General features: G+C 37.6%; 1 protein-coding gene across 1 annotated transcript in view; it reads right to left on the reverse strand.

Annotated features, from left to right (window-relative positions):
• Positions 1 to 1,018: 1,018 nt before the first annotated feature.
• The window catches only part of LOC149170215 (chromatin modification-related protein EAF1 B-like), a 112,226-nt gene continuing 99,334 nt past the window's right edge, over positions 1,019 to 13,910 (reverse strand). Inside the window, 6 exon segments of the mRNA XM_089428942.1 lie at positions 1,019 to 1,445; positions 1,667 to 2,319; positions 2,322 to 3,660; positions 5,056 to 5,473; positions 5,553 to 5,780; positions 5,937 to 6,016. Of these exon segments, the coding sequence (XP_089285068.1) occupies positions 1,772 to 2,319; positions 2,322 to 3,660; positions 5,056 to 5,473; positions 5,553 to 5,780; positions 5,937 to 6,016 (2,613 nt within the window). The 3' untranslated portion in view covers positions 1,019 to 1,445; positions 1,667 to 1,771.

Below are 13,910 nucleotides of genomic sequence, written 5' to 3' on the forward strand. Positions count from 1 at the left end.
GGTCATGATATGGCATGATACTAATTTGGTGGAAATTCTTTTGTTGGAACTTACACACAGAAAACTGATACTGCCAGACATACCTGAGCAGTGCACCTAGCCTAGACCAAACCACTGAAAGGAAATGTTCAACCCAATACTCAAGCATGGTAAACAATGGAAGTTTGCCTGGTTTTGAGCCTTGCACCATCCCCAAACATCACAGCAGTGATAGAACCTAAAAGTTGTGGATGACTGTCTGAACAATTTTCCCTGCTCTGCAGATGATTATATGAATAATTTGCTATTTGGCCACAAGCCCAGTTCCAATCCCTAAGTCATCCTAGCTACAAAATACAGATAAGCTACTTCCAATGCTTTTATTTTAAATCTAGTAATAACTCCAATGCTTATCCAATAGATAATTTGCTAGATTTACAACTCAAATCTTCATTATGAATAACAGTGACGAAATGCATTTAAACAAAGGAAAGACAACCTAAAAAATCAACTAGAGAAGAAAATTGACTATCTAGCTGTAGAACATTTTTTAATATCTCACAACTCAACTAATTTGTTGCATCTCCTGTTGTCATGCAAAATGGAAACAACTCATCCCTATAAAAACAATTGAACATCCAGCTAGATATATTCTCCTTTATACAGAAGATATACACCAACGGGTTAATTTTACGGGTACAGCATATAAGATGACTTCTAAGTTCTTACTAGATTATTTTCAAGATACAAATTCAATGCTAATTTTTGTAAAGAGACAATGAACACTATTTATGGACTACCTCACTTACAAATTACAGAATAACACCATGTAAATAAGGAAACTTCTAAGTCCGAGGAATTGCCAATCCAGAGAACCTTACTGAGCAAATCCTTGCCTCACAACGAGAAACTATTGACAACAGGAATCTAGCTAGGATTTGTCGCCTGTCCGATGTAGACTTGAAATTTGAAAGGGAATAAAATAATCCAGAGGCAAAATACCAAGTAAGAAACATTTCTTGAATGGACATTTATTGCATAAAAGGGCTCAAAGAGACTTTTGAGCTTCCTATCAATTGAATATTTCTATTGGAAAATTTACAATCTAGCTGGAGAAGTAGAAATTATACAAAAATAAATTAGATGAAGAAACAATAAACCAACCGAAAATTGAAATATTTCCAGATCACCTGGCTTGGATCTGTATCCAGCTCAGGGTGCATATTTACCAAAGTCCTATCCGTCCAGATTAAACTACTGTAAAATACAAAGAATGACAGAAATACAAGAATTTCATTACTGCAAGGAAATCTTGGGCAGTCTGTAGCAGAACTGATAACTGGCACGTTATCAATATCAAGCTCCTGAAAATATCTTCAGGGATCAAGTTCATCATAAAGAGAGAAATAGATACCTGAGAGCAGCAGCACTTTCCCAAGAAAATGTCCAGCATGTGCTAGCCTCAGCTGTATTAACAAGACATGCATTGAACCATTAGAAAATACCTTCTGTGATTTGACCATTTTCCACTGTGAAGGCACCCACAAGAAGTATATAGGGATTTAATTTTACCTTATGCAAAAACAGATGGAACTTAATAACTAAAAACATTTATAGATTAGCTCCATGAAAAACTAATGTATCAAATATTCACACATCGGTTGCCTTGGAGCTTGAACAGGTATACCTGTACAATATGGTACACAGGCATGGGCCAGAGCCTTGTTCACCTGGCATAGATAAGAGCTTCTTTGGTATTGAAAGCTGGCACTTATGCCACCTCCCAATATCATTACATTGGTTCAGAAGTTGGAGGTTCCATATATGGACTTCCTAAACTACTGGACATGGAACTCTGCATTCCATTGTGCCCTTGTCGCTGCTGTTGTTGCTGTTGTGACTGTGACTGTTGAGTTTTCCATTGAGCACCCATTTGTGGTGACATCCTTGCCCTTATTGCTGGATGGGCTCCCACATTTTGACCATGGACTGGACCAAGTGGACTTACATACTGTCGTTGAGGTAGTCCTGTGATATTTGTCTCTGGAGACAGTATGCCAGAAGTAGTGGGTGTTGGCACTGCAGCAGTTCCATTTAATGGGGTGATCAATGTCCCTGCTGAATTGGCTGGAGATATCTGAGTGCCTGAAACACTACTATGATTAGATAATTTATATGGCACACTTGTTTGTGATATGCTCTGCCCTGCTTTCCACTGTGCTGTATTTACAGCAGTGGTGTTTGAATTCATAGCAGAAGCAAGGGGTACAACAGGACTGGGTGATACTGTACTTAATGGGCTACCCACATTAGACCCAACTTGAAATGCTACATGTCCTGTTGAGATGACAGTTGAGAGGTACCCTGATCCTGTTGTTGCACAGAGCCTTTGCTCAGTTGAGGGGATGGTTGTATTCCAGCATCAGATCCTGTTTGACGAGGCGGAAGCTTTCGGTGAACAGCCTGTTGAGATTGCATTGATTGCCTTTGTTGTTGTGATGATGAAGCTAATGGAGGGATGGAAGAAGATGCTGCTTGTTGTGAGATATGCACCTGTTGCTGTGGCTGTACAGTAGGTGGAGATGACACTGATGATTGGTGGTTTTCTGTGGATAAAGAAACCTGAGATTGCTGCTTTACTGATGATTGTTGCAAAAATCCCTTTTGATGCTGAGAAAAGGTTGAACTCTGAGACAGGATACCTGCTGCCTGCACAGGACCTTGTCCTTGTTGTCCTGTCATCCCTGACTGTATCACTTGTTTCCCTGACTGCAGAGAACTTGGACCAGTAAAAATCCTTTCTCCGGGTGATATCTGCACCATTTGCTCCCCTTTTTCAGCATGTTGACTTCCAGGTACAGGCCCTTGAGGCCCATTGCCTTGACCGGTCTCTGCAGACAGGTTCTGCATTATCATGCTCCCCCTCTCCAAACCTTTTGATACTTTACTCTGTTGCTGCTGCTGACAATGTGGTTGGTGCTTGTGTTGCTGCTGTTGTGGTGCTTGATGTTTTGGTTGCTGCTGCTGCCGCTGTTGATGCAGTTTCTGCACTTGGTTTGGTTGCAAGCTCAATTGGCCAGCACCCTGAGAACATTGTCCAGGTGTTTGAGGGAGACTTAGGTGTCGCTTTTGTGCATTTTGCGACATAGATGGAGTAAGGGATGAAATAGCAGATTGCTGGGGTGGTTGATGCTGCAAAGTTGGGGGTGACTGGGATTTGGACTGCTAGGGACCACTAGTATGTTGGTGCTGAAGCACATGTGGCATTGAATGTTGCTGTGGATGAGAGTTATTAGGGAGAGGTGGCATTGTATGCGGTGTTTGAGAAAGTGGGTGTGGTTGGGACTGTGGCAGTGGGGATCCATTTGGAGGAAATTGTTGTTGCTGGAGATACCGCTGACGCTGCTGCTGATGCTGCTGCTGTAGCTGTTGGCGAAGCATATAGGCTTATGGATTATGATTGGGATTTTGCAATTGAGAATGGTGCAGATTACTGTGTGGCTGTGGCATCTGGTGTTGTTGGTGTTGACTAGAAAAATTATGAGATGGAGAAGAAACCATCTGATTAGAAAAAGAAGTATTCAGATTACTGAAAGAAGGTGCAGCTTGACCATTGCCCTGTGTAGCCTGGAGCTGAAACTCTTGCATTAGCATCCACTGATCGTCAGTAGATTGGCCAGGCTGTAAATTAGAATGAAAAGAAAAAGGTTGTAAATAAGATAGGTAATAAACAAATAACAAAGGGAAAACTTTCATGTTGAAAACCTAGATGCTGCACTCTCTCAATATTACAAGGTTTGCAGCTTTTTCTTAGAAAAATATTGCAGCACTTATGACAAACACTGTCCCACACCACTGAATCAAGCATTCCAAAGAAAGGTAATACAATCTATGATTAGTGAACAGCTGCCCATTCTCTAGTCCCACTGTAAGCAAGCAACAGCAATATTGATCTCCTCTAAAATGTTTTCCAAAGCATATAAATTCCTTCCATGACAGAAGATTAAAGAAGATAATTTGGATTTCAATTTCAATGCCCTGGCATACGGGAGAGTTCACTAAACTAAAATATAAATTTATAAAATTACATAACAGTATTATTTACATTCTGGAATTCTATTTACCACCAAAGGAAGTCCAGAATGTGTGGACAAGGAGGAACAAACAATGGTGTTTCTTTTCTGCCCCACGCTTAGTCACTGACTTCACCAAAGTTCTTTTTTATAGAAAAATGCTGCTTATAGCAACATAAAATATGCTATAGAGATAATATGAAAATGGGCATGAGACTAGCTAACGGCCAAGAGAAGAGTCTTTAGATCAGCCTCTGACTCAACTGAACGGTCTCACACATTTCATCGTCAAAGAATGCTTGGAAAATTTCAGTATATGGCGAGTATCATGGCCCAACAAATAAATTTCATTGCATTTGGTAAATTTATTCGACTCAATTCAGTGGATCAAGTTCAAATTTATCATTTATAAAATTCAATTAAATTTAAATTCGTTCATAAAATTTAAATAAAAATCACTAGTGCATAGAATATTATCATGTATGTCAATTGGGGTTATCTCGGGTGGTTGGGTAGAACAATTATTATTCTTGCCACCCAGTTCAAATCCTTGGTAGTGACATGATGAGCTTTGATGATATTGTTGTAATGGCTTCAAGCCTGAGAAAAGCACTCTTAAGTGAGTATAATTGTGGGTTGGCCTGGTACCAACAACCTCACTCTTGCCTTCAGGCTGAGAGGGAGCTCGATTTCTTTCCTTCGGAATTAAAATAAATAAAAAAATATTATCATGTATGTTTTTAAATTTTGAATAATAACTTTTTCTCAAACTTCATGACAAATTTTATCCAGTTTCTTGGATGGGAAGAGTTTTTCCAAATTCCTTGTTACCAAATTTGAATGCAAATGAGCCAGATGACTAGGCTCCAGGATAGACCCTATGCTTCAACACCTAGTATTTCTAATTTTCTTATGGTGATTTCTAACAGCTAACAAAGCCAACCAATAAATATGGATTAAAATTGCCACTAAATTATTCCAGAATTGAAAGCATACGACTGACCCGCAACATCCACATAGAATCTCTGGATCTAGGGATCAAGTTCCCTTGGCTGGTTATAGCTCCAGAAGTTACTGTGCTAGCAGCAGGCAATCCAACACCACTACAAGGAAGCATGTTACTTATCCCTGAAGAAGTCATGCCCAAAATACCAGGTGATCCTATGCTTGGAAATCCTGGCCTGGGCAGTGAAATACCTCGATTCAGCCCTGACATCATTCCTGCTGCATTGCCTCCTGATAGCATCCGACCCCCGCGATCATTTGTGTTTGTTAAGCCCACTGGTAGACTTACAGGCATAGAAATGCCAGGTTGCTGCAAGCTCCTTCCTGTTACCATTGGATTATATTGTTGCATGCGGTGTTGTTGCTCTTCCATAGAAACAGAAACGGGTCTTACCGATGCAAATCGCTGCACATCCCTGTCATGGATAAAAGCAATCTGAGAATATGTCCCATAAATGTTTGAAACCAATGTACAAAGCCATCTAAGTACATTACCTTGAAGTTGTTACCACACTTAACGCAGCAGATGATGGTACCAAACCAGCACCCAATGGCAAGTTGTTTGTCCCTTGAACAGGAGGAATGCCACCTGAGGCAGGCTGTACTGCCGAAACTGGTCCCAAAGAATTGAGCATTCCAAGGCCATTAGCATGTGATGTCTGTGACTGAAAACCATGTGGAAACTCTGTCTGTAATGGGCCTTGATCACACAAGTCCAAAGGCCTTGATTAACAAAAAAATGATATTAGAAATGACACATATAAATAATTTCCTTACATAAAGTGTTCAACCACCAAAAGAGGAATGCAAGAATCATTTCAGTTTTGCAGAGGTAGTGTCTCAGAGAATTAAAATATTATGGGAAAATCAGCCACTTACGTAAGAAAACTCGAACGGGAAATTCCTTGCATATGTGAAGGATGGACTGGAACACGTTGCTTTGGTTCTTGATTATCATTCTGCAATTAAAAAATAAAAGAAATATACAGAAAAAAGATCAAGTCACGCACTCGCGAAAAGCAAGTAAACAGATGAATAAAATGCCATGCAGTTTTGAAGAGCAAATAAACAAATGAAAGCTTTTGATATTCCAAGTGTCGGCTTAATAGAGCAAGAAAAAGGAATCACGACAAAAAGAAACAGGAAGAAATATAACAAATTTTGGTAGTAGTTTCAGAGCATGAAATTGCTTATGGTAAACTCCAAAAGCATTGCAAGCTGTGATACTACTTCCAAAAATCCATACAGCTTGAAGAAAGTATCACCAACGAGGTCATAAATTTCAAGCTAGTCTTGAAACAAGGAATAAATAAATTATGATTTTAGGGATGACGAAGGAGAGGACACGGTAATCCTATTCAGGTGGTTAAGTCTCTTATAGCTGGAATGTTAACAGTACTGAAGACTTGTGTCACAAAAATTAAGTATGAACACAGTGCCTGACATGTTTTTTTGTCTTAAAAAGGTTTATTGAAGGAATCGTCACATGGTTCGGTAACAATAGTTCAATTTAAATTAGAATCTTCCAATAAAGTTTGTATGAGGTCTGCCATTAAATTCATATATATATATATATATATATATATATATATATATATATAATCAACATTAAAATAAGAAGTATATCTTATATATTATTTAACTCAAGTAAAACAATTTGTAAATGGTCTAACTCGCATATTTATGGACTATATAACAAATTTTATATTCATTTTTATAAAATAATATGTTTATATTATAATAAAAATAATTCCAATAGGAAATATTGTATTTATACGATATGTATGAAATTAATTAACATAGATTAACGTAAAAGTGGTACACATCTTTGTTTTCAGACACTATATTTGCAGCTACTATGTATCTGCACAGTTCTTTTTTGGACAGTAGCATATGTTGATGTTTTGTATCTGATCTGGGGGCTATGTTTAACATGAGTCCGCCTCTGTTTGTATTTTGATATTATGCTATTTCGGACTTATATGGACAGGATGGAATGCGCTTTGTTGCATCTGCAGAATGTAACTTTTTCTCTATATAATAAAATGTTACGATCTTTTCTCCAGGTAAGGGATTAAAAAAAAAAGTGGTACACATCATTTCCAATTGCATACGCGAATTGGATTATAGGATGATACAATCTACTGGATTCACTCCCTTTCTGCACATCAGCTGTTACGAACCATGCACCTAAAAAATGATAAGAAGCCATTAATTACAGTCCACTTCAAGGTGGAAACCTCCTTTTACAATGAATACAATGTATGAGACAATATATGATAATGAAAGGATGACACAAGTGTTACAATTATTAATGAAAGGATACAATGAAAGGTTCTGGTCCACATAACAATATAACTTAATATCTAGGGCTTAATATGGTATTTTTGGTATAACATGGGGTTTGTCTAGGGCTTCACATCAGCCAGATTGTCATTTATCATTTTATGTGCTCAACTGGATGTGGTGATTAATGTGTTCCTAACCAGTCGATTAGTAACTAATTTATTCGCATTTATTAAACCAAACATTCAACTGCTGCATCATTCTGTTAATCTGTTTGCATATATAGTTGTTGTAGCTTCTGCCATAATTCGAGTGGTAATCTGATGCATAAATTCCATCATTCGATTAGTAAATTGGTAATTTGGAGCCCAATATCAAATTTCAGGAATAAGATCCAGTGACTGTGGTGATTTAGGGTCCAAGTGAAATCCGCCAGATGCTAGAGTAGAAGAAAACATGAATGAACCTGAACATTTTGTTTGATGTTTGCTGAATTTTGAACCTCAAGGTACAAATTCAGTGAACCCTGTGACATTGATAGAAGGTAACAATGTAGAGCACTACTCTGGTTCCTTGTTCCTTTCCACTACATATGAAAGATGAGGATGAGGTGGTAATTTAAAACTCAGACTCAGCTCGGCCAGTTTGACCAGTTTAATGCATTGGGGTAATGACTCAGTCTTCAAACTGGCTTGGGACCAATTTGGTACCAAACCGATTAAAACTAACAAAGTCCATAATAAATCAGTCATGTATAGGCTGCAGCGCTCTTGCGAAAAAAAAAAAATTTCAATAAAAGTGGAACCTAAACTAGATTTTCCTGCCCCCTAAACCCTACAATGACATTATAATATTATATAGAGAACACCCCCATCCTCTCTATTTGCCTCACGCCTCTTTCATTGAGCATTTGTGACAACTTCTGAGTATTTTTCCATTTGAAATTTGTGGAGTAGCATTTAAAAGGTTGTCTTTTATAGTAAGTGTGGGGCTTGTTTGAGAATTCTTGCGAGCTGTTCAAGTGGACTTGGCATGTAAAATAGGAGGCTACAGCCCGTCTACAAGCTTAGAGCAGTTGTTAACCAGATTCTTGTGCTCATTGGTCTCATTCCTAGGTATGTTAAATCTGCCACTACTGTCATAAAATTGGAAATCTGAAATATATTTCTTTTGTTGCAAAAAAAGTTAAGACAAGGTTTGCATATTTGCATTTTCAGATTTATTGCATTTACCATGGCCACCTGAGTCAAAGACCCTACATGGATCCACACTATTGTTTTTGATGATGAGAGGATCGTAAATATTGCAAGAAACAGATAAATGAAGGGGGGCATTCATAGGTTGAAACAACACTTGGCCTGGAACAGAAAATTTCTGGATAAACAGAAATATATATAGAAATAATTTATTAATAAAAGAATAGACAGATGATGTTGATTTACAATGGGTTGCCTGGCTTATATACCGCCACGGACACCCTTTAGGAAAGGGCATGATCTTATGATCGTGCCCTTTCGCCTAACTAAAACTAAATTAAATAATAAACCTAATATTAACTAATTTTTACATAACATTGTCTTCCTCTCGAAAGAATGCTTTGTCCTCAAAGCATAAGTAACGACGGATGTTGTTGAAGAATGATTCGTTCTCCCAGAAGCGTCTTCTTCGGGTAAGTCCTCCCACTTGATCAGATACTCCAAGATGATCAAAGTCACACACTTCAAAAGATCTTGGATTAATCTCTCAATTCCCGCTTTTTGGAGATGTGGATATCGGTATGGCTTGATGTTGACAAGGTCTGACTCTGTTTTAACTTCTGTTCTACGCTCAATTTCCGTATTAGGCGGCATCTTCATAGGTAGGTCTTGAATCTCTGGTGATTCTTCTCTGGTCATATTTGCAGATAACATTTCTAATTGGTGACATTGTACTACATAAGTAGGTGCTCCTTTTCGACTCAGCTTCATCATCTGGGATGATGATGTAACTTGATTTTCTGGTGGTTGGAATCCGTGTAGCTTGTACTTCTGACCTCCCCATTTGAATTTTATAAATTGTACTTGATGGTTGGCGGCATAAGTACCTAAAGTTCGTAGCCATTGGATACCTAAGACTACATCTACTCCTCCTAACGGTACTGTGAAAAACGGAGACTCTAAACTGAAGTCTTGAATCTGCAATTTAACCTTATGGCATTTTCCCACCTTTTCAATCTTTTTACCGTTAGCTATCATCACTTTCATGTTTGGTAAGGGAAATGAAAATATATTGAGTCTCTTTGCCACAGTTGTATCTAAAAAATTGTGTGTGCTTCCAGAGTCAATGAGAACCACTACGTTGTTCTTCTTTATGTGTCCTTTTAACTTTAAGGTCTGAGGTTGTGATATACCTGTCATGGCTGATAATGACACTTGCGGAATACTTCCATCATCTAGTTCTGGTGAAAATTCTGGAGCGTCTTCTGTGTCTTCTACGTCATAATCTTCACTGTTTGAATCATTGGTTGCTTCACAATTATATAGGTTCTTTGGTTCTTTTCCTTTAGCACATCTATGTTTGGGGTCCCACTTCTCACCACAGCGTTTACATTTACCCTCTTTTATCCTTTGCATTTCCACATTAGATTTTTCATCTTCACGACGATGTGTTGGAACATATCTTGTATTATTTGAGTCCACATACTGGGGTATCCTTCGTCTTGCATAAGCTTTTTCCGCTGTTGACCAAAATATTGGTTCAGATTTCTTTTCGGCTGTTTTTGCTTTTCGTCTTGCTACTTCTATAGATGTAATGTCATGCATCTCAAGTTCTGCTTGTAAATGGGTTTTGAGTCCCGAGATGTATGACTGAATTAGACGAGATTCTGATAACCCAGGTACTCGTGTTACTAAGGTCTCCCATTCTTGAGTGTATTCGTCCACACTTCCTTTTTGTCGTAATTTGATGAGTTTTGAAAAGAACTCTTCTTCCTTTACACCTTGGAATCTTTTGAAGAATGCATCTTTAAATCTCCTCCAGCTAATGACGTGTGTGGTCTTTTTCCACCACATATACCAGTTATATGCTTCTCCCTCAATTTTCATGGATGCATGTCTGAGCTTTTCGTCATCGTCAGTGATGTCATATCTCTCAAAGTATTCTTCTGCTTTATTTATCCATGCAACATTGTTTTTTTCGTTTCCATCGAATTTAGGCATCTCGACCTTTGCCCGTCGCTGGTATGTTGCTACTGGTTGAGCGAAAAAAGGGTGTTGATTGGTAAAGTTATCCCAGAGTTGCTTGTTTGTAAAGGCTGTGTTACTCGCTTCTTGGTGGGGTGTCACTGATTTTTTTGGGGATTCTACCTTGTCATGAGGGTCTGTGGACTTAGTTGAATCCGACGAGACGTGTTCTTGATTCTCTTCACCTTCTTTTAATAGCTCTTCGGGTGTACAATTCGACTTTTTACACAGACTTTTCAGCATTGTTAAGACTTCTCTGAAGTTTACTTCTGTTTGGACATGTTGACTTTCCATCTTTATCTCTATTCGATTTGTCGTATCTTCAAGATTTTTGATTTTGTCTGCTTGCTCCCCAAGCTTGCTCTCGACGTCATTTAATCTCTTACTGACCTCGTCGTGGTTGTTATTTATCTTTTGCTATGCATCCAACAACCTTTTCTGGAAATCCGCCATTGTCATTGTCGACATTGAGCGGGTTTGCGGAGGCGTGTATTTATTTGCCAGCTAAAATATTTTTCTTTCCCCTTTTTTTTTTTTAAATAATTAAATTAAATTAATTTAATAATTTAATTTAATTAATTATTATATATATATATATATTTATTTTAAATTAAATTAAATTAATTTAATAATTTAATTTAATTAATATATATATATTTTTTAATTATAAATTATAATAATTATAATTTATAATTATTAATTATTATATATATATATATATAATTTAAAGTTATAAATTATATAACTTTTAATTAACTTATATATATAATATATATATTAAAATATGATATATATATATAACTAATTCACTTTATAAGGTATATAACTAATTCACTTTATAACGTTTCAACCTTTCAGATCTCCTGAACAGTCTTTTTATATATATATATATTAACCTTTGAACCGTTCAGAAAAATCGAAATCGAATGTTACCGTAACACACGTCGATTTACAAACCTTTTTGACTATTCAAAAAATCGAATATTACAGCAGGCACTTTGATTTAACAACCCTTTCGATTTTAAAAAAAAAATTGTATCGACTTACCACCGTAACCGCAGAGATTTATTCCGTGCAGCCGCAGGTCCACCACACCGAACCACCGCATCTGGTTTGTATGACGTTTTGGTCACCCGGAAACCAAGTGTGAGCCGCGGAAACTGTGTGCGCAAAGAATGACAAACAGCAGAAATTTGAATAGGAATGAAGGCAGGGACGTGGGTACGGACAGCGTTGTGGTGGACGGGTTGCTGGGGAGAATTGTATGGCGGAAGAAAAATTGGCGTGAGCTGCAGAGATAGACTATGAGCACAGCGGAAGTGGGGGATAACTAACCCGCTCTGATACCAAATGGAACAGAAAATTTCTGGATAAACAGAAATATATATAGAAATAATTTATTAATAAAAGAATAGACAGATGATGTTGATTTACAATGGGTTGCCTGGCTTATATACCGCCACGGACACCCTTTAGGAAAGGGCATGATCTTATGATCGTGCCCTTTCACCTAACTAAAACTAAATTAAATAATAAACCTAATATTAACTAATTTTTACATAACATGGCCAGTGTCAGGAAAGGGGCATTCATAGTTACCCCTTGTACTATGCTAGACATTGAACCCATTAAAGACCTAATACAAATCCCATTATGTTGGATGATATTGATCCTATCTCAAAATGGGTAGATGAGACCCACCACACAAAGTTTGATCCTAATATTAATAACTTGGGGTGGGTTGGTTTGGATTTGGAACCACTAGCAGTAGCCCTAGGCATGGCAGGCACTAGCCATGCTACTACTCATACTACTACTGCAGTTGCAAACATCCATGAGAAGTACTATGACTTCGATCCAGAGAATGGTCTTGTAGCTTATGCCAAGGGATCCCACTTCTAGCAGTGGTGATGGGTTTGATGATTAATCATGCTGACGAAGGACAAGGAGTAGGCTTGTAGCATGTTGTTTTTGGACTCTGGAGGCCATTTAAAGCCTTGATGATTATGCATTTTGTCCCACATATGTATTGCAAATTGTCATTTTCCTATATTCACCCTGACTATGTATATACATGAGCAGAATTTACATTTTTTGTCTCTAATGATTTGGAAATTGGAATCATTAAAATGTATTTTTTCATTAAAATTTGTATAATATTTCACAAAAAAATTAGTAAACCAGCTCAAAAACTGTAAAATGGACCCATTCTGATCTGAGACTTGTCAAACCCTTGGCCAGCTCGAGCCCAAGTCTGACTTTTGAAACATCACTTAATTCCCTCTCTTGAAAGTCTGTACTACTTTTTATGCATAACTCTTTTCTTACATAGTGATGTATGTATTATCTTTAATCATATTTTTACCGTTCATATTTTGGGTTTACCCCCTTTTACAATCTATATTAATTTTCATTTCTGTGAGGAGTTGCCTTTGCAACCATCACACGGCTATTGTGATTTCTTGTACTTTATGTTCCAATCACCTATTTTGGTCACTTAAATTTTCTTTCTTTCCCTGTAGGATCCTCTAGCATATCAATAGCTCCAATTTGTCTATATAGGCAATATAAATGCTTCAAACCATGTATAAAGACTCCATATTCAAAATGAATAGAAGAGGCCAAGACCATAGGATATGAGATACCATCAATGATCCTAAAGACCAACTAGTAAGCCTCTTCTAAAGATAGCATATATAAAGAGAAAGTTACTAGGCTTCATAAGAAGCTTATTTAGATTATTTGGCCCTACACTACAGGGGAGTGTCCCCCCCTCCACCTCCAATGCTTCATTCCCGAAATGCGCTCCCAAAGGAGGCATTTAGGAGGTGAATATTGGGAGGACACCCCCTCTCAAATAAATTCACTCCCTACCCAAATAGGGAGTGCTCATGGAGTGTTGTTCCCTAGGCGCTACAAGTAGACTGTGGAGAGCTTAAAAAATGCTCCACAAATGCTCTCTAAGCAATCCCACACGAGAAGGGAAAAATGAGACTTTCTTTCTTGCTTGTAGGAACTAGGACAAGCTTCAAACTTGGTGGATTCAAACACTCAATCACTCTGTTTCCTCTCATTCTATTTCTCAATTCACCCATTTCACTCGTCTTTGCTAGAGTTTTGCATGGGCTGCTTGCTAGTTATTGAGGAACAGATTTGTGAAAGCTTGGAAGAGAAATTGAAAGTTTTCATTTATGAGAGCTTGAAAGAAAGATTGAAGGCAGCCATAGTTACACTCAACCACAATTGGAGAGCCGAAGGCGTAAGCTATAAATCCCATTCTTGTTTGCTTTTATTTTTTTTATTCATGTGTTGTAAGTTTAAACTATTATATTTGCTATGTTGAATG

Source organism: Pinus tabuliformis, chromosome 4_2, assembly GCF_031772625.1.
Source record: "Pinus tabuliformis cultivar Carrire ecotype Pingquan chromosome 4_2, CPIR1, whole genome shotgun sequence".
NCBI lineage: Eukaryota > Viridiplantae > Streptophyta > Pinopsida > Pinales > Pinaceae > Pinus > Pinus tabuliformis.